This window comes from Nesoenas mayeri, assembly GCF_963082525.1.
Source record: "Nesoenas mayeri genome assembly, chromosome: 12".
Classification (NCBI taxonomy): Eukaryota; Metazoa; Chordata; class Aves; order Columbiformes; family Columbidae; genus Nesoenas; species Nesoenas mayeri.
The window spans coordinates 17631580-17652415 of NC_137547.1; the positions used below are offsets into that span (position 1 = coordinate 17631580).

The window sequence follows — 20836 nt, forward strand, 5'->3', positions numbered from 1 at the left end:
TGACCGACTGGAAGCGCAGCCCGGCGCCCCCTGCGCGGCGGCGGTTCAGCCCGCTCCTCCCGGGCCCTCCGGCTGTGCTCCGTGCTCCGCTGAAGCGTGGCGGAGTCCGGCTGGCCTCCCCGAAGGGACCGCTCGCTTCTTGCCGCTTCCCCGCGGCGGCTCCCCCGGCACTGCGGGGCTGCCGCCGGCTTCCCAGGGCCCGCTGCCCGCCTCGGGGGATAAGCTTTCCCGCGGGTGGCTGTCCTTCAGCGCGGGCTCATTCCTCCGAGGCTGCTCCCTAAAGCCGGGGGGTGCTCCTCGCAGCGGGGAATATTTACCGGGCACAGTTCCCGGGGCCCGCGCAGCCACATGGCGCTTTAGCACTGGGGTGCGCACGGGACCGCCGGCACGGCTCGCAGGCCCGGCCTCTGCCCCGCCCGCGGGGGGACCGAGCTCCCAGACCCTCCCCGAGAGAGATCTCAGATTCCCGGGAGCTGGAGGGGCTGCAGCCCTGGCTCCTGATAAGGGCCGCGGTATCTCGATGAGGGCAGGGCTGGCCCCGGCTCCGGGAAACTGCTGCGGCATCAACCTCAGCATTGCAAAAATCTGCAGCGTTCGCACTGAAAACCTCCTGTCTTCGAAATATTCCATTGTGTAACCGGTTTTGCAAATGTTATTGTATGCTTGTGTGAGGAAATTGCCAATATTGGTTCCTATTACTAGCCAGGCCTAACCTACCTGTACTGCATTTAGTGTTTAAAGATGCAATACAGGAGAATACTTCAATCGGTATTACCACACTTTTCCCCCTTTCCCTTCTTGTTTTTTTTTTCATCTTTCTTAGAAGTATGCTGAGTTGTGTCAGGGAAAAATTCTGCAGAGACAACGTTTCTTTATCAAAGGAAAAACATCCTTAACTGAAACTTTCTTTGAAAATGCCGATGTCTCCAGAGGGTTATGCAGAGCAGTCCAGTTAAACTGTGTGTCTGCTGCCTGTTTTTAACGGGAAAGACCAGAGTCAGCAACTCAGAAATCGGGATCCAAAGATCTTCTGCTATCTCTGTTTAAGTCAGCTGAATTTTGGTCTTCTTCCTTTTTTTCCCAATAATTCTAAAGATACCGGATGCATGTATCCAATTGTTTGCTAAACAGAAAAAGGTAAAAGAGGGAAAGTAGATTAACTTGCTCAAATTTCTATTATGGGGGTGTAAAAAATGTTTTAGATTACTTTTTATGCTATTAAAAAATGTACTTACCCACCAAATGAAAATGGATTTTAAAATTTAAATCTTGTGAGATCAGTGTAAAACTCCAATGCAATACATATAAACCACAAATTTGCAGAAGTACAATGCCAAAAATAATGTCTAATGTATCTTGGTGACAAAACGCAGCCTTTCTTCATTGATAGTGGATTCTTTGAATAAAACAAAGTCAGCAGGGATACACATAGCAAATGTCTCCAGCAAATTCGGGAGAGTCCAAGCACAGGCTTCCTCCCCCATCTTCAGTGTCCTGGGTGTATCACCCAACACTCTCACAACTGCCAGACTAGACTGTTCCTTCCCCTCCCTTGCACGAAGGGATACTTCATCGTGACTGCATTAGGACTGATATCATATTTCTTAAGTAATCACTGTAAGTTTTGTCTGCATATGGTGAATATGCATTTTTTGCAAAGGGCACATGTTGATTGTATGGTCTGAGTGCTGAGCTGTGTAATGACTGGGTAGCAGCACTCCCTGGCCCTGGAATGTAAATTGCTGCTTAGAACATTCCAAAACCTTGATTTACCCTCAAAAAACTAGATCTCAGCTCTTCTCACCAGTTGGTTAAACATCTTCACTAGCTTTTTGCTTGCTGTTAGAATTCCTAAACAGAGGTGGGTTCATACCGTAGACTTTCTCAGTTTCTCACAATTATATTAATCAGAAGGTTTGATTTGCTGCATTGTAACAATTCAGTAACAACAGGCGAGAAATCTGGAACACATCCATTCAGAAAAAGAGGTGTAGAGATGCAGATGTTTGGTTGATATTTATCTTTGATATTAGAAGAGAGTAAATTCAATTATTTGGTGCACTGGACATGGCACTATGTCTGAGCAAGCATCAAATGCTTAAGAATTTGCATCCAAAGATCAGTATGTTGTGCCTAAAGTGTTGAAATTGAAGGAGTGAATCTTATCTCTGCATCAAATATCTTTGTTTTACAGAACTTGGTGTTATCTGGCTTTATGCATCTTCACAGATAAACCAGCCAGCTGATCCAAAGAATGGCCACACTGAAAACAGGCACAGAATGGCACAACTTGAATTGCCCCAGATTTTGCCCCATGATAGTAAAGGTAAGAGGGACCAGAATATGAATATTAGTGCAGACACACTGCAGTATATACAATATTTAAGTACATGTGCACATTATATGCCATATTTCTCTTATGTGTGTATCACTCCACTTGGTGAGTCAGTCCTGTCCTTCTACCCCTCCCTCATCTTGAAAAAAATTGTGGATATATGAAATTCCATCTTAAGTGTTCTCTTTGGCCGCTGGGAAATGGTCTCTGTTTGGGAAATTCATTTCCTGTTGGAACATGCATTGATGTGCTGTTACATACTGAGTATTGGAATCTGCTTTGACTTGGTAGGGACAGGTGCTGCTCTCTGGTAAGAGAATGTTTCTTTTTTGTGTGATTTTAGAGACCTTGCGGCTACAGGATGGTACCAGGTGTCTCAAAGACAGCTTTTGTCCCAGAGAGACACACAGGCTTATCAGTGAAAGCACATTAGAGTGATACTGTATGAAGGGAAACCTCTATCAACTTCTGCTGTTTCTCAAGGTAGATTCCTGAATTCTAAACCTGCCACAGGGTTATCTATTTCTGCCCTATTGTTGGTGAATTTGAATATTAAACTTCTGTTCTGAGAGGAAAAAGATGTTGTCAGTAACCCTGGCAGCATGTAGCTTTACAGACAGTGAATTCAACTGCAGTGAGTTAGTCGAGTTAGTATCATCCTTTATTTCTGAAGACTGCAGTTCTTAATGAGCAAATGTCTGGCTACTGTAGCAAAGTTTTAGGTGAGGAGAGAGGAAAAGGGATCATAGGTTGATTTTCCGCCCAGTCTCAACTCTTTCCAAATATGTACTTTGGGAAAAAAAAGTGATTGAGAATGCCAAAACCAAGGCATGGGGGCAGAGTAGCAATAGTGATGTGAATCTGCTTTAAGACCAGGAGATTTTAAAGTGAGAAAGCTTTGGGAGTAAAGAATGGGAAGGTGTTCTCTTGAACAAAAGAAGTCCTGCATTTTATGGCAGATGAATTGAAAAGTGACCAGACAGGAACTGCAACTAAGAAGTGCCAGTGGGTTTCCTTGCCAAGAAAGGCACCGAGTGACAGCAAAATGATACAAAAATGGTATTCGAAGGGCTTTGGATGATCATGGTATGACTTGCTATAGGTGCAGCATTTCACTGCTGCTGTTTCAAGTGAACAACACAGGGCATGTGTTATATGCAACGTTATCTTCACTGCAAAAATATCCCATTTACTGTTGAATAGCTAATATGCTTTGCCTGTTGTACTGTGAGATCATACTGGAAACAAGACAGTGCACTTTCAGTGGGAATTAAATATATAAAGCCAAACATGGGCAAAATCATCTGCAGTTTTCCCAGATAATTTCTTGCCTGTATCTGAGCCCATAGATAAAAATCTGTGTACTTAAGGCCAATCTTCGTTATCTATTTTTGTTCATTGTTTTAAAAAATGAAAGTTAGCACTTTGCCGATGCTAAAACAATGCCTCAGGGTCTGCACTTCATGTGGCTGTTTCGTCAGTTGATAGAGTAGCCACGTTTAGGCAGGAAGAATATTCAAGCAGATATTTGCATTGAACACAAGACAAGGCAGAGATGAAGTCAAGCTGTTTGTCTTTTTTGCTCTGTTTTGAAAAATAAAAAAGGTAACGTATTTAATATTGTATTTTCATACTTTCTGTATTTATGTTTTCCTTTTTTCTTAAACACGTTTTTAACAGCTCTGTAAATGAATCCAGTTTTTGCTTCCTTCTTTTATATATTGATTATGCTGCTTTTAGTCTGAAGCACCAGTGACTGACATAACTTAAAACTAAGCAACAAGGAGTTATTCATTTGAAGAAGTGGTTTAAAATGATATAATAAAAGATATTGGAATACACTTTTATGTTCTACCTATCTGTTGTAAATCTAAAGCCTGAAGTCCATCTATGGCTCAGGGGCTCAATTTGAGTACCGACAAGTGTTTAAGCTTTAATTCCAAAAGGTCGATTTTCATTTTTCACGTGTCAAATGACTGTAAAAAATATTTTAAACATAAGCTATCCAGACTTACTAAGAATTTTAGTTTCATTGCAGTTATCAAAAGACACTGGAATTACTGTCTTGCTTAACAGCTACAAATAGCAATTGTCACCTGGTTTAACAATTGTAAACGAGAGACAGAGTTTACAATGGAGAAGGAAATACCACTGGGATGCAAAAGTAATTGTAATCTGATAAAAGCCTTAAAGGGAGAAACCGTCAATATTTGATTAACCCAACTCTTTGAACATAACAGGCAAGACACTCAGAAGATTTTCTGTTAACATTGTGCAAAAAAGGTTAATTTAAGCCTGTGTGTTAAATCAAAGTCACGTAAAATTGACTATTCACGAACAATTATTCCCTAAACAAAGAGAAACAGCAACTGTGCTAACAACTCATTTTGCCACTGTATGTTCTAGGTAACTGCTTACTAATTAGTAATGATGAGAAAAGATAATGCATGTAGATTAATGTCTGTGGCTTCTACTTTATTGTTTCTAAGTGAATTAGAGACGTAAATTAAAGAGAGTACTCCCTGTTTGCAGGGAACCGTGTGAATATCTCCTATGGTAACCCGAAACCACAAGAAACTCGGGTAGTTTCACTTTGAAAGAAACCAGTTCTGTGTACACAAACACAAATACTGGATTAGAGAACAGGCCACTAAACTTGCAGAGTCTTATCTGATAAGGGCAGAAGTCTTTCAAGACTGTGTTGTGATCTTCCATGATTTCAAGAAACTGGTGATCCTTGCTTATAAAAGTTGTGGACTGACAGAGTCCATATTGAACACAAAATGATGTCATTTTTGTTTGGGTTTGCACTGTTTTGGAGTTTTCTTTGGTTTTATTAGGGTTTTTGTTTGTTTGTGTTTGTTCGTTTTAATTTATAATATATTGTGCTTGTATGGAATCTGAGAATTAAGGTAAAATGTAAGCTTGAGAAATCAGGTTAATCAAAATCGACACGAGTTTCTCATTGATAACACTGTGGGAAGCCACAAAATTAAAATCCAGATTTTGAACACTTGTGTTGTATCGGTGAATATTACAGGTTCTTATGGGGTCTTTGTATAAAATATATTCAGTAAAAGTTTCTCTCAGGATACAAGACTCCCCAAACAGATGCATAAATACCCAAAAGTGTAGAGGGATAAAGCTCTTTTAGTGAGGGTTTGAATGCAGAGACTTCTGCACCAATTCCTGTGCACATTCTTTTTAACAGCTTGGGAAACTACGTGATTCACCACATTTTGCCGTTTATCTGTTAAAGATGGTAGCTCAAATAAATCCACACCCCCTTGGCCATATTGATTCAGGGTGGAGTTTGCTTTACACCTCGATTCAGATAAAATCCGTTCCACAGATGTTTTGCTGTCGATTTCCTCCTCCTCAGCCCCAGGTGCTGTGCGAGGGGCCGGATCTGGTGCGTTACACGTTTCAGGGCTCTATGGTAAGACATACCCTCCGCTCCGGGGACCGGGACGGGTACTTGCTACTGAGGGGACCCGGCCGCCCGGCCAGCGGCCGCGCTGGAGCAAACCTGCCCCTGAAGGGACGCTGCGGGGAGCGGCAGCACCGCGGCTCCGCCCCCGCCGGCCCAGGCTCCGCCCCCGCCGAGCCCGGCTCCGCCCCCGCCGGGCGCGGCTCCGCCTCCCTCACGTGACGCAACGTCGTCCCGCGCGAGCCACCGTCGGGGCAAGATGGCGGCGGCCGAGTCGAGTGACAGCGAGGAGGAGGACGTGGTGAGCTACGGGACCGCGCTGCAGCCCCTGCAGGAGGGTAAGGGACCCCCAGCAGCTCGCTTGCTCCTCCCCGGTACCCCGGCATGCGTTGTGGCAGGCGCTAGGGAGCAGCACGGCGTGAGGCGCTGGGGCCGGGTGTTGAGGTGGGCCTGCCCGGTTCGGTTCGGGCGGAGCTGCTGTCCCCTTCTTTACGGCCTCCACTTGGGGAAAGCTGTGGTGTGTGGGTCTAGTGTAGACCTGCCTCCCCTTTCTCCTGCTGTACGAACTCCTTGGCAGCCGTGCTGGGCTGTGCCGGGGGGCTAGCGCCGTCCCTGGGCGAGGGGCCGCGGGTGAGCAGCCCCTCAGCACCGCACCGAATTGTGAGTGTGGGCCTGGGGCTCCCCAGGGGCCGTGCACTGGGCTGGTAAGAGCTGGGCACTTGTTTTTCTTTCTGTCCTTTCTCCAGACCTCAAAAAAATAAGGTAGAGTTCGAGTATAACAGCTCAAGTGTATGCAGTTATACTAATGCGGACATCCTACACTAATATTCATGAGACAGACACAGCATCATCCAAGGACTTCTGTACAGCTGTGACTCCTTATCCTGTGCCACTTAATTCTTATAAATATTGTTTTTAAAGGTGCAAACGTTTATGTCAAAGTCAACAGCTTCTGTGTTTTGTGTCCATTTTGGATATGTCTGATGTGGTGCCATTTCTCAACACAGTCACTTAAGTGATGAAATCCTGTTAGGGGTTTTTCATACTTAACAACTAAAAGTTTCTTTCCACAGGAAAAAAAGTGTTCTCAGAACTCATTAGAATTTAGGATTTGTATTTGAACAGTTCATGGTTCTACTTTAGCAGTGTACATCAACAGTGTATACAGGTATTTAGAGTGGGAATAAATGTAAATTGCTGATGCTTTCCTCTTCAGAGTGGCTACTGTTTGATCCAGTTCTTAATCACGAGGAAGAAATGGCGTCTGGAGCAAGTGGAGAGTCCGTTCTTTATACAGTGTTGTGACTTAGTTTCTGATCTATCTGATTGTAGGTGAACGAATTAAAAAGCCAGTTCCTCTTCAAGAACAGACTGTTAAAGATGCAAAGGGACGATATCAGCGTTTCCATGGAGCATTTACTGGTGGTTTCTCCGCTGGTTACTTTAACACTGTTGGTACAAAGGAAGGTTAGATATTTTCCTGTCTTCTGGGAAGTGTTAATTGATTACCATAATGTAATGTTAGTGGAAACAAATTAACTGTCATAAATAATTTTTTTGTGTTATTCATTATACTGTAAATAGTTGAAACAGTGTTGTTGAGGGTATTTCCTCTTGGGTTTTTTGGACTGCAGTTTTGTAGGTGTTCCCTTGATGTATCCATAAGGTGTAAGATTGAAATGTTTGAATTGTTTTCAGATATTATGTTGCAATTTACAGTACCTTACTTAAATATGTACTTTCTTTAAAGGATGGACTCCTTCAGCTTTTGTATCGTCACGGCAGAAGAGAGCAGACAGAACCGTTCTTGGACCAGAAGACTTCATGGATGAAGAGGTAAATTTAAAAAGGAATACAAATCTTTTGGAAGTAGTTGTCATGACAGTGAGTTTCTTCAGGTGATGAAATCTGAAGAACTTAGTGAAAATGGAAGTAACTTTAAGGTTCCTTCTTGTATACAGTGTTATACTGCTAGGTCCTATAGTATATTTCATAGATTCCCTTAGGAAGGTCCTGCAATCTCAATCATAAAAAATCCCAATAGCTCAACCCTTTCACTTTCTCCATCAGAAAATACAAGTGCTTTTGGAGCTGTTTAAAATACAACCATGCAAGTTATTGAAAAAACAACTGTATAAACTGCTTTAAAAGTTTAGCCAATATGAGGGTCATATCTTGTTTTATTTACATTACAGTAAGTAAGCATTTGAGGCAAACATTTTTAATCTAATTTTTCCATTCTGTCTATATTTTCCAGGATCTTAGTGAATTTGGGATAGCACCAAAAGATATTACAACGACAGATGATTTTGCATCCAAAGCTAAAGACAGAATAAAAGAGAAAGCTAGACAGATTGCAGGAGCAGTTGCTGCCATTCCAGGAACCACCGCATTTGATGATTTGATAGGACCATCAAAGTAAGTAATTTTAAATAAAAGTTAATCAAACAATTCCTTTCACTTAGAAGTGTTGTATTGGTTAGAAAAGTAATGTTAGATCACAGTAATCCATGAAAGAGACTGGAAGATCTGCAGTGTTACACTTTCAAAGTGGCCTCCGCTGGATTTTTGTGTTGTCTGTGCAGACTTGTACCAGGTAAACATTTACAAACTGGGATGTTGGGTTATGCAAGTGTTGATATATTTAGATTTGATTTTAAAGTAGGGTATAAAACCATGATTTTGAATGGTACATATGTATATATTTTCTCGAGAAATATTAAAAATGTGGTTTTGAGGTAATTTTTTGTTGGTTTTTGTTTTCTTCTTAGAATAACAATTGGGGTTGAATTGTTACGAAAAATGGGCTGGAAAGAAGGACAAGGAATTGGACCGCGAGTCAAAAGAAAGCCGCGCAGGCAGAAACCTGGTAAGTTCAGTGAAGTTCCTGAACTCATTAACAGAAATTCAGCATTCATAGACTGATTAGAAAGTTCATTTTTAAGTCTCCTTTTATTTGGTTTGGATCTCTAATCTTAGAGAAATTTAATAAAGAACCGTAATTTAATATGATCCTCTTATGTCCCTTACAGACCCTGCAGTGAAAATATATGGTTGTGCGTTACCACCCGGACTGTCTGAGGGTTCTGAGGTATTGAACAGGCAAAAGTTGTTGCTTGACTTATGTAAGAATGCATGCGAACACTTCTTTGATGTCTTTGAACGCTATTTTAACGTGCAGTTCTGAGCTTTGTTAAAATTTATTATGCATATTGTGAAGAAAGGTTTTAATGTAACTAAATGTATTATTTTGCTACATAAGCAGGCGTAGTTCATACATATTTTCACATGTGATTTAGGAAATGCAAACTTGCCTAGTCTCATGTTAACTAAATGTTGTAAAAACTCAACATCCAAAACTTGTAGTCAGATTTACTGTTGCATACTTTCATTTTGTACAAGGATGAAGAGGATGAATACCAGCCAGAGAATGTGACATTTGCACCGAAAGATGTAATGCCCGTAGATTTGACTCCAAAAGAGAATGTCCATGGACTTGGCTATAAGGGTTTGGACCCCTCACAAGCTCTGTTTGGTGTGTCTGGAAGAGGACACCTGAATCTTTTCACAGATGGTTCTGAAGACACAAGCAATTTACTTGGTGATCTGAGACACAGTAAAGGAAGAAAACTTGGTATTACGGGTCAGGTAAGGACACTTTTGAATGTGTTGTATTATTAATGCAGTAAAATCTAAATAAATGTTGATTTTTCTTCTGTGGAAGGCACCTGGTCATTGTAGAGTTATTGTAAGAAATCTTAAGCGTGGTTTGAGAACAGCTTTTTAAAATTTTTTTTGCTTTATTTTTAACTCTTTTTTGTTTGTTTTTTGTTTTGTTGTTTTATTTCACTAGTCGGTAGCACTTCTTTCTGTGAAGCTGTACATTTTTTCCAGTGTATATATGTACACTGGACATCTTGTATGATATAGATGGATAGATATAAATGTAGATGTGTTTTGACGTGTGACTTCAAAGTATTTTTTTATACTTTAGAATTCTGATTATTTTTATTTAAAATACATTTTAGGCTTTTGGTGTAGGAGCTTTAGAGGAGGAAGACGATGATATTTATGCAACTGAAACACTATCAAAATATGATACAGTTCTCAAAGATGAGGAACCTGGAGATGGCTTGTATGGCTGGACAGCACCTAAGCAGTATAGATCCAAAAAAAGTAAGAACCATAGTTCTATCTAAAGAGCTAGTGTAATTTGTATTTGGGACATAAGTGTAGTCTCTGCTTTCCAAATATTTTAGTTTTCAGTGGACTGGTATCTTCTAGCCTTGATATATGAAACTTCCTCTAGTCTTCCTTTTATATTGAAGTGTTCAAATCTGGAAATAATTTCCAAAGCCCTCTGCTAATCCCATTGTAGGTTGAACCCCCCCAATTTATATTTTTAAAAGGACAGTATTTGTTGCTTTGCGATATACAACATTCAGTTCCACTGAAGGAAACAAATGACGATGAATCATGGCTACAAAATATGACCCAGTACTTGAAAAGATAACGGGTTTTTTTAGATGTACTTGCATATTTTCAAATAACATTTGTAAGTTTTTGTCTTGATACCACTTTCTTTTTAGTGCCACTTCCAAGTGCCTGAAATACTGGAGTGATTTCTAGAGTACCTGTTGATGTTAGTTGCACACAATTAATGGCATTTGTGGTGTTAGTAGCTACACGCGGTAGTGGTACTGTTGCTTCAATAGTAATCATGTTCATCTTACTGCAGTTATGCTCCATAAAATATATGGAACATGGAAAATATTCAGAAAAAATCCTTTTTGCCAAGCATACGTGTTTTAAATATTGACCACCTCTATGGTCGTTTTGTAGGATCTGATAAAGACGTGAAATATATAGGCAAAATCTTGGATGGTTTTTCCTTGGCATCAAAATCATCAACTCCAATCAAGGTAAGCAGATATTGATATATTTTTATTAAGAATAATATCAGCAAATTGACACATGAGCTGTATGGACTTCACCGTTGCTCAGTGTTTTTTATGTTCTTAAAAATAAAAGTTCTGGTCAGCAATAAAGATTGCCGAATGAGCAAAATTATAGTGTTGAAGGCTATTCAAGACAAAGCTAAAATTTGTTAGACTACTGGATGAATTTAAATTTTGCCTATATATGGACTTGGAACAAATGCCTTCCATGCTATTCATTGTTATTTGGCTTAGAGTTGGAGGAGTGGTTTGATTTAACTTTGAAATAAATTAAAAAAATGCACATCTTTTGCTTCTAGATCTTTCAGATATAACATTCGGTTTTCTGTAAAAATCAGGCCCTGTGCTTCATCCAATTCGCTATTTTGGTCACAGGTTAATTTTTTAGCCCTATTTGTAGGTTTGCATAATTTGTGGCATATATATTTGCATAAATTAGAATGGCAAACAATTGTATGACACAGTCCTCTTTCTAATGAAGAAGAAGGAAGAACATTTGTATGCTATGTAAAATTGCATCATACAGGAAGCACAGGGATAACCTTTGAAGTAACAGCATGAATGAAGAATGTGAGGGAAAGGACTTGGAAAAACTTTAAAATACAACAAGTACAGAAGTAATCAATAGTCAGATTAATTGCTTGAATCAGGTGACTTCTGCTTTAAAAAATTATTAAGCAATACCAAGAGCATTTTCTCAAATAAAAGCAGGGCATATTAAGACTCTCGTCAAATTAAGAGAAAATGCTGGGGCCTGATGTGCATGTTTTCCTGTTTTTTGTATATAATAGTTTGTTCCCAAAGTTTCTATTATGATGCCACTTAATGGGTGGGCCTAAAAGAATCAATAGCTTGTATAATAATATCTGTTTCTACTGTTAAGATGTAAATCGAGGAATTTTTAGATTGAGGTGACTTTTTCTGGAACATGTTTGTAAGTGTTAAATACAAAGGTGAATTTTTCTTAGTGGATTTTTGTTTTGTCGTTCCCCCGCCAAGATTTATCCACCACCTGACCTGCCACGGAATTACAGACCAGTCCATTACTTTCGACCTGTGATTGCAGCTGGGAATGAAAACTACCATTTACAGAAGGCATTAGAGGAATCGACTGGAAAACTTCAGGGTGCCGTGACACAACAAGGCAGGCATGCTTTGAATGCGGCTCAGAGGAGGGAACAACTGGGAGAGACGGATCTAAAAGGTATTGATACATGTGACCACACCTGTGCTTGTGTTTCAGGTCTTCTCTTTGTATAACAGTAAAAATTTGGTCTAGCCTTGAACACTCTTTTCTAATATAAACATACTAAATCTAGTTGGCTTAACTAGAATACCTTAACGTTGAGTTTTGTCTCAACAGATGAATTGTTGACGTATCTACCTGTATTTTCATTGACTTAAGTCTCTTAAAGACAAAGTACATGTAGTGTTGTGTTGGTTTTTCTTTTCCTTTTTTTGTGGCCTTACGAATAGACAATATAGTAGTCTGTGAGGCTTTTTTTCCTTGTAAAATGAAGTTTCACTCAAATACATGTGAATTTACTAAAAAGTTAATTTGTAAATGTGGTTTACATTTTTATCTACAATAGCAAAGTTTATGAAGTAATATGTAAATATGTGGTAAAGAGTATCAAAGATGCAATAGTGGTCCATTTCTATCTGCCTTCTCTGCCATTATACTGCTTATTGCTTATATATATACTGTTTATTGTTCATTTTCTCCAAATGTATATGCATAATGGTAGGGTTTTTTTCCTCCACTGAAGTGGCAGAAACAGTTGCAGTAATTTTTAATTTCTATTTCTTTGTTTTAGGTCCAGTTCCATCCGTTTTGGAATATCTGTCTGAGAAGGACAGAGAAAGACTCAAAGAAGCGAAACAAGCATCTGAACAACAAATGAAAGCAAAACCATTGCCTCAGCAGCCACGAAACAGCAGGTTCCAGCCAGCCTCCCCAGCCGATGCTTCTCACAAATGGCAAATGTTGTTGGGGGGGCAGTTAGCAGATGCTGGTTCTAGTGATTTCAAACCATTTGCAAAAAATCCAGAAAAACAAAAAAGATATGAAAACTTTGTGAAAAGTCTTAAACAAGGAGAAAAAGGTAACAGATTAATCCTGACATTTTAATTTTTCTTCCCATTTTTTGGTCGTGATGCGTTTTGTGTTCACTATGAGTTCTCTCCCTAAACTCCACAGCATTTCTTCTTCTACTTGTTTTTAGGGCCAATACTAAAATAAATTTTTACTGATATTTAGTTGAGTTGACTTCAGGAAAACTGCTCAGTAAGTGTCAGCAAGACTGTGATTTTTCTGTAAGGCATAAAAAGCTGAAATCTGATCTAGGGAGATGAGCAGCAGCAAGTGAATCTGCGTTGTCTTAAAATAAAATAGGGATTAGTGTGGTTTTGAATTTGTATAACAAAGAGGTTATTGGGGAAGAGGAAAATGGGCACCAGCAAAGTTTTGCAGAGGAAAGGGTATAGAGTCCGGTAGAAAACCCAGCTTTGTTATTTAAGGATTTTTTTAAAATAATCCTTTTCACTATATGAAAAAAGATTTCCTGGTCAGTAGCCTCTCCTGCCTACTGCACTGGGACAGACTACTTGAGTTCCTCCGTTCAGGACTGAGTTTTAGCCTGTGTAAAAGTGAGTGTCCTCTTATGACTGCAAGTGCTTCCTTAGTCATAATGGTGAAAATGCAGAAATAACTTGAATGATTAAGATTCTGCTTGCAAGAGTGTCTTTGCTTGGCTGGTTTTATTTCCCATTCCTTCTGGCAGCAAATGTGAACCCGTTGCTTTAAACAGGGTCTGTACTGGTTACAAAAACCCGTGTCCAAGTTCTGTATTTCTCAGCAGGCACTTTATATACCAGAAAGCTCTCTGAGGGTACCAAAGCCTGGCCAGGTTTACTTACTGGTTAACTCTTTAGTTCTGTTTTAGTTGTTTGATAAAGCTTTGGACTATACTTTTTGTTTTAAACACCTGTTAAATACATTAAGTATATTGAATGTTCCTTAGAGGGTAATGAGTAAGGAGTTATCATTACAAGTAAAATTATTTAAAATATCTGTCTTGCTTTTGGCAAATGGTGTCACTCTTGCTGTCTTGAAAAACTTCCTCCACTTACCAAGGAATAACACAGTTGAGATTAATACTATCCATAAACTAAATACTCATCAAATAGTTGCAAGGATGTTTACTTTTTGTCTTATTTTTTGTTTGGAAAGCATCAGACCTCAGTAAGCTATCATCTCCGCTAAGCATTTCTCTCCTCCTCTCGCAGGAGATACATTGGAGCATCATTTAGACCCAAATATGACAGAATGGGAGAGAGGAAGAGAACAAGAGGAATTCTTCCGTGCAGCAATGTTCTACAAATCCTCAAATTCAACACTGTCATCCAGATTTACTCGGGCTAAATATGAAGACGATGTTGACAAAGTAGAAGTTCCACGGGACCAAGAGGTACATGCTGTTTACAGTCTTTTAGTACATTGGAACTGCAGTTGCTGCCTTAGCCATGACTTTACAAATTCTTTTTCTTTAAAACTCTTTTGTATATATAATGTCAATGTTTTGTTACCCTTCTATTTATTAAATCTTTGAAAACGCTGCATCCAAAGCCATGATTTGTTAAACTACGCTTAAATATTTGTGTTTCTCTCCTGTTCTAAGTCTTAAAACAGTAATAGCCAATTGAGTGAGTTGTTATTTAGCAGCTATAAATGTTTGACTTTTTCAGAGTGATATTGATGATAAGGAAACTGCTGTGAAGATGAACATGTTTGGTAAACTCACAAGAGACAAGTTTGAATGGCATCCTGAAAAGCTGTTGTGTAGAAGATTTAATGTTCCTGATCCATATCCTGAGTAAGATGATTGATACTGATATTTTTAACGCGTTTTGAAAATTCAGAGTTTTTCATATGCTTGTGGAAAATCTGGCTTGATGCTTGCTTTTTGTGTCATAATAGGTGTAATATAGAACTGCTTGATGTTTTTATTTGTTACATGGTGACCTCTGACAAAATAGGAAGCGTTTTAAGGATTACTGTAGGTGTTTCAGTTTGTTGTAGATAATCTGAAACCTTTTCTGTGTTGAAAACAATAACCTACAAACATTTTTATTTCCCGCTAGTTCTTCGATTGTTGGGTTACCGAAAGTGAAACGAGACAAATATTCTGTGTTTAATTTCTTAACTGTGCCTGAGCCCACCACATCTGTAACTCAACCACCGAATGAAAAAATCCAACAGAATAACAGTCTCAACAGTAAGTTTGTTTCTTTATTCATTTAGCTATAAATGAGATAATAGTATAGAAAAATCACATCTTTGTCATAAAGAACTTACCCACCTGTTGTTGGTTTTGGGTTTGTTTGTTTGTGGGTTGTTTTTTTTGTAATTCATAAAAACTGAAGTACATGATATTATGCTGATTTCTTCTACCTAGAAGGCCTTTATAGGTCAGATATTAATTAGAAAGTTTTAAAAATGTCAGATTATACTGAAGAAGCAGAGTAATTTAAAATCAAGTAGGCCATGAAATACAGGATAATTTGGCATGCAACTGATTTAAATATTTGGGATGGTTTTAGAACCAAAGAAACCTTCAAGATGGGATGTGTCAGATAAAGAGAAGGAGAAAAAGGATTCTATCAGTGAATTCATTAGTCTTGCGAGATCAAAAGCTGATGCTCAGCAGCAGCCACCAGTGCCAGCAACAGAAGAACGTGGAACTGGGCCGAGTGAAACTCTTCCCACTGAGGTGAGTTTACAACCGTGTTTGAATAGCTGTAAACCTTCACAACCCTGAAATAAGGTTTGTTGACACATAAATTGATTTAATACAGATCAGTTTGCAGAAGAGCCAACTCAGGATCAAAGATGCGAGATTGTACTCTGGAGAACTTTGAGGTTATAACTGTGAGATGTAAAACACAGCATATGAGGTCAGCAAGTACGGCTGTACTTAAAATAGCAGCTTAAGAAAAAATGTAGCTCTGCAGTCTGGGAGTTAAATTGATTCTCTTACACCCACTTTGCTCACAGACAGAATATGTCTTTTTTTGCTTTGAATGGAGGAGGGTATATACTTTGGAGAGAAAGGTGATGTTTTCCTTTTGCTTAAATTCAGTACTGTATAACTGAAGTTTGAATTAATTAATTAGAATTTACAGTATCTGGGGATCTATGTTCAAATGTCTATGTAGCACAAATTGCACTACCATTTACAGGATGTTGATTTAATTTCACAGTGTTTCAAACTTTAGACTAGCAGTTCCTAAGATTGTGTGTTTCATAGCTATTGTGGTATTTGAGTGTGCTGTAAATACGTATCAGCTTGTTTTAAGTTATTACTTAGCAGAGAGAGATTGTTAGTTTATTTTAGTGTTTAAATACAGTTTGTTGTGATGCTGGTTTGCAGGTAGCTAATGAAGATAAGGATCAGGAAGAAGAAAGCAGACCATCCATGGACTTATTTAAGGCCATCTTTGTGGGTTCATCAGATGAAAAATCATCTTCCTCTGAAGAAGAGAGTGATGAAGAACAGCAACCAGTGACTTCGGTTGTAGATACAGAAACCGCCAAGCAAGTTGATCTACCAGACAGTTCTTCATCTAATGCACAAGGTACTACTTAATGGATGTTCATTTTTAGAAATATGTTGTAAAAGCTTCATTTATGAATCAAATACTCCAGGACTGGTAGGACAGTGCTGTGCCCTTGTGCAGATCATCTGGCATTGGTGGAGCTGGGCATGTGGTAAATGTGAATAATACAGCACTGAATAAGGCCTTGCATGTTAGTATTGTTTACATTGTCATGTGTCTTTTATCCTACGTAGTAAAATTTAGTAAGCTAGTTGTAAAAAGTTCCCATATTTTCAGGATGTCATTAAATTAACAAAATGTTCAATATGCTTAGCTTACAGTAGAAATACTATGTCCACTTACTGTCACAGTTGGTTCTGTTAACGTCTAACTTTTAGTGTATATTGACTTTATACATCTTGTGGAGCCTTTTATTCATTCTAAGTAATGGAAAAGTAGTACTGTGATAATAAATCAAAGCAAATACATGCACCGATAAATTAATTAGTAATTGTGTAATGTAAAAGGTCAATTTGGTTTTAAAACAGACAAACAAAAAACCAACCAAACAAAACACACCAGTGTGTTGGTGTGTTTCAGAATGTCAACTAGCCAGTTGGCCAAAGCCAAAGAGATACAGGATGCTGATCAGTTAGAGGTTTTTAGAAAGCCTCCTTTAACTTTCTTCAGCACTTCTTCAAAAAACTATAACCTTTGTTTCCTTTCAAATAAGAAATTTTTGTTGTTTGGTTGGTTTCTTTTTTCATAGAGAATGTGGCTGCTACAACCAATGCTGGGATTTCTTTGTTGCCTACTTCGAAGCAGGAACTGGATGCATCAGAGGAATTTGGACCAAAGTTGCCTCCAGCTTTTTCTTCTGGTAGGTTCTGTAGACCTCTAATGGGTAAATTCTGAGCATTGAAGTCGTATGTAAGATATACAGTATTTCTCTTTAAAAAATATTTGTGAACAATCAGTTTACCCCTTCAATGCTTGTGTTGTGTCAAACTGACATCAGCAAATGCTTTGTTATTGTGCTGTGATCCAGTAGCAGGAACCTCTTTGCCTTTGTACCAACTTTGTAGTAGCTCTATAGAGGCAATGATAAAAAAAAGGTAGGGAAAATATAGGACCAGCCTTGCAATTTCTTTTCATAACAGATTGCAAAGGCTTTTAATTACACTAGGAAGGTTGCAGTTAAGAGTTTTAGACATTGCATTTCCATTTAAAAGCTTTAGTGTTTTTTTGTTGTTGTATTTTTTTTTCAAACTATTCTATTAGATTAAACTTAATACATAATTTAATAGTTAAATTACCTTTTTTTTTGTCCTTTTTGGTTTGATTGGTTGGTTGGTTTGTTTCCACATTTGCTTTGTGCTTTAGGCCCTACTTGGCAACAAGAACCAGTGGTGCCAGCAAGTTTTCCTGGGCCTAGTGGGAAAGAAAAACGTAGGAAAACCAGAGAGAAACACAAGACCAAGAGAGAACACAAACACAAAAAGGAAAAGGTAATTAATTTAAATAAACAGTTTATTGATTCTTTGATCTGCCAGTCAAAATTTTTTATTATTTATGCTAGGTTGTAGAAAATGGATGTACTGGAGCTAGAACTTAAACAACTGAGTTTCTCAGGTGTCTTGAAACCTGAACTTCAGAACAGAAAATATTCCAAGTAGGATGCTGCTTTTTCCATATATACAGCGTGACTATAGATTGTATCTTGCAGGTTGTTTAATTTTGCACACTGAAGATGTCAGGCGTATTCTGGGAACTGCTTATACTTCAAGGCTTGTATACAAATAACAATAGTGAAATTTCTGTTCTGGGAGGGTTGAGCGCTTGGGATGAAATGGGTGATTTTGGTATGTATTTTTTAGTTCAGTGTAAGCAGTAGAAAAGAGTTAAGTGTTCTGTTTCAGTTAAGCTTGGAGTCTACACCAAAATCAGCTTTTTGCTGTTGTTGCCTTTCAGAAAAACCCAAGTCTTTCACAACTATATAAGGATTATTTCTCTTCTTTTTACAGAAAAAGAAACGTAAGAAACAGAAGAACAAAGGAAAACACAAGAATAAAAAATCAGAAAAAGACAGCAGCAGCTCAGACACTGATGACAGCAGTGACAGTGTTAGTGATATGGACACCACAGCCTTCTCACCAAAGGAACTTCTGAGAAGGTAAATAGAAAGTTTGCTTAAATACTTGCAAACTTTGCAGTGGATAACCAAAGCCTCAGTTTATGAGTTGCCATTCTAGTTAACCCATTTGCAGTAAATATGGATCACCCAGTCTCTTTTTGAATATAAAAAAAAGATACTGCTCACTTTTTTTAATAAAGTGGGGAAAGATTACAAATATTAGGCATCGTAAGCTAGAGAGTAATTAATTTTAGCATCCAAGCCTCTTAAGGTAAAGGGCACTAAATACACGGCTCTGTTAGTTTGTGGAGGTTGTAGTTAAGGGTGACTGGTATTTTGGGAAGGTATTTTGAAAGGGAATTAAAAATTGAACAAGTGCGGGTGGTGATTCATATTTTTGTTGCTTCGTCTACTTCTCTTTACTTGGAAACATTGGAAGCAACATTGTCTGCTTCAGTTTGTTGATAATCAGTGAAAGATCTGATTCAGGTAGATCCGTTGTGTGTTATTGATGCTTAAGGTAATTCTGTGCTGGAGCAAGGAGCAGTGAGGCAAGCAGAACAACGCTTGGGTCTTGTACATGTTTGCTAAATTTAAACTGTGCTGTTACATTTTTTTAAACTAGAGACTTGAAGATAGAACCAACAGAAATGTGAAAATTGAACGATTTGCGATTTCATGTTGCTCACACGCTTGAAGTAAAATACAAACAAAAGTTACCACCTTTAGTTCAGATCATAGTCAACTTCAAGTGCATCCCATGTGGAACGGTCACTGTGTTTGCTTCTGTTTAGTGTCTCATATTAGCTGAGAGATCTCAAGGTATTTATTTGAAATACTGTATCCAGCTGTCCTAATGGCAAAATGATTGGGGTCTAGGTATTGAGTGGAATGGACGCGTTCCAATGGAAAGACTCAACATACCTTTGAAACTGAGCTTCAGTCATGTACTGCCGTTTTCTTATTAAAAACATAAAAAACCAAAACCAACAACAGCACAACCACAAACTAGTTCTCCTTGGATTTCTAAAGGGCTAAAATATATGCATTTTGTACGAAAGAACTGGACTTCTTTGTACAAGCAGTAATTTTGGAAGTCTTTGCCTGTCTCTCTTTACATCACAGACAAAATGTTTTTATCTCACATAACTCAGATCTCTCTTAAACTAAGGTTTAAGAAACTTGAAGTAACTAGATGGTCTTAACTTTGTATGTTACTGTTCAGTCTGACCTCTTGCTTTTTCTTTCTCCCCTTTAGATTAAAACAACTTCAGTATTGAAGAGGTGGTTTGCTTTCTTCAGTGCTGTGTGACTCTCCAATTTTTGATCTCCTCTGTGATGGTAGATCAATAATTTATACTTTAAAGCACTGTAGATACTGTATTCATATTGAATTTGTTTGAAAGTAAATGTGCATATGTTTATTTTGTGATGCTTCATGTGTTCAAAATGTATGGATTATGGAATGTTGAAAAGAACCCTTTTGGGCAACGTAATCTGAAATACGGCAGGCTCTGTTTTAATTAACATGAAACAAGATATTTTAATAAACTAAAGTATTACAAATCATTTTTGTATGATAAGTCATTGCCTAGGACCTCTAAAATGCTGGAGATTAAGTTTCAATCTGAATTAAGTTTTGAAGTTAAAAACTAAAGCAATTTAAAATACATATGGGGTGCAAGTTTTTAATGAGTCTAATGCAGAACTTCACATTGCAGTTTTGCAGCATCTGACTGTACTTGGAGTTATTTTTACATGTACAAATTGTATATAGTGTTCACCATCGCAGATCTAAAACAATAAACTGTCATTTTGACACAAATTAAGGCTAACGTACGAAAAGATTAGCACTGTTAGTTTGCCATGTTTTACATAATTATAATGAAAACTGTTTACACCACTTTTGTTTCATGCAGTACATTTAAAGAGCAATTGTCATCTGGTAGAATTATTTTAATATAAATAATACTGAGCTGCTTGTTGAATGATGGGGCTGTTAAAATAGACCCACAGAACTCTTTCCACAGGGAAACCAAAAGAATATTCCTGCTTAAAACTGTGAACAAAAGCCTTAACTGAAATTTACTGTCGTATATTGCAGTTCTCTGGAGTCTGATTTGATGTATTTTTCAGAATCCACACTTTTGTGGCAGCTCTTGATGCGAGCAAAGCGATATAATAATAGTCTTGTGTTGACGCACAGATTGTGCTGTTTTTAAATGTAAAGTCAAGAAGAAAACTTGAGCGATGGAAAGAGAAATAAGAAATCGGGCCCTGAGGTTGCCTCCGTCACACAAAAAGCACCAACCCACCCGGCGCTGCAGGGCAGCGGTTCGGAGCCGGCCCGGCACAGCCTGAGGTGTTTGGGCGGGAACGGG

The 20836-nt window shown here is 38.4% G+C and overlaps 1 protein-coding gene across 3 annotated transcripts; it reads left to right on the forward strand.

Annotated features, from left to right (window-relative positions):
- Positions 1 to 6013: 6013 nt before the first annotated feature.
- On the forward strand, positions 6014 to 20776 carry GPATCH1 (G-patch domain containing 1). 3 transcript variants are annotated; one of them, XR_013922703.1, is made up of 21 exons: positions 6014 to 6103; positions 7098 to 7232; positions 7516 to 7601; positions 8023 to 8183; positions 8537 to 8634; positions 8798 to 8856; positions 9168 to 9413; positions 9794 to 9941; positions 10608 to 10687; positions 11723 to 11927; positions 12541 to 12828; positions 14012 to 14193; positions 14471 to 14598; positions 14867 to 15000; positions 15326 to 15495; positions 16156 to 16360; positions 17091 to 17201; positions 17705 to 17829; positions 18346 to 18494; positions 19714 to 19796; positions 20592 to 20776. XR_013922703.1 is itself a non-coding variant. In XM_080351953.1 (20 exons), exons 1-20 carry the CDS (start codon positions 6025 to 6027, stop codon positions 19733 to 19735), a joined length of 2811 nt encoding a protein of 936 aa, XP_080208079.1. In that variant the 5' UTR covers positions 6014 to 6024; the 3' UTR covers positions 19736 to 20072. The 3 variants fall into 3 exon arrangements, 1 of the variants encoding a protein (XP_080208079.1); XR_013922704.1 differs by lacking the exon at positions 20592 to 20776 and adding an exon at positions 20560 to 20578; XM_080351953.1 differs by lacking the exon at positions 20592 to 20776 and having other exon boundaries at positions 19714 to 20072.
- Positions 20777 to 20836: the final 60 nt, after the last annotated feature.

Coding starts and splice junctions, on each gene's coding strand:
- GPATCH1 (XM_080351953.1), top strand. CDS start 6,025: ATGGCGGCGGCCGAGTCGAGTGACAGCGAGGAGGAGGACGTGGTGAGC. Junction 8,184..8,536: donor GATTTGATAGGACCATCAAA/GTAAGTAATTTT, acceptor TTTTCTTCTTAG/AATAACAATTGGGGTTGAAT. Junction 16,361..17,090: donor TTCTTCATCTAATGCACAAG/GTACTACTTAAT, acceptor CTTTTTTCATAG/AGAATGTGGCTGCTACAACC.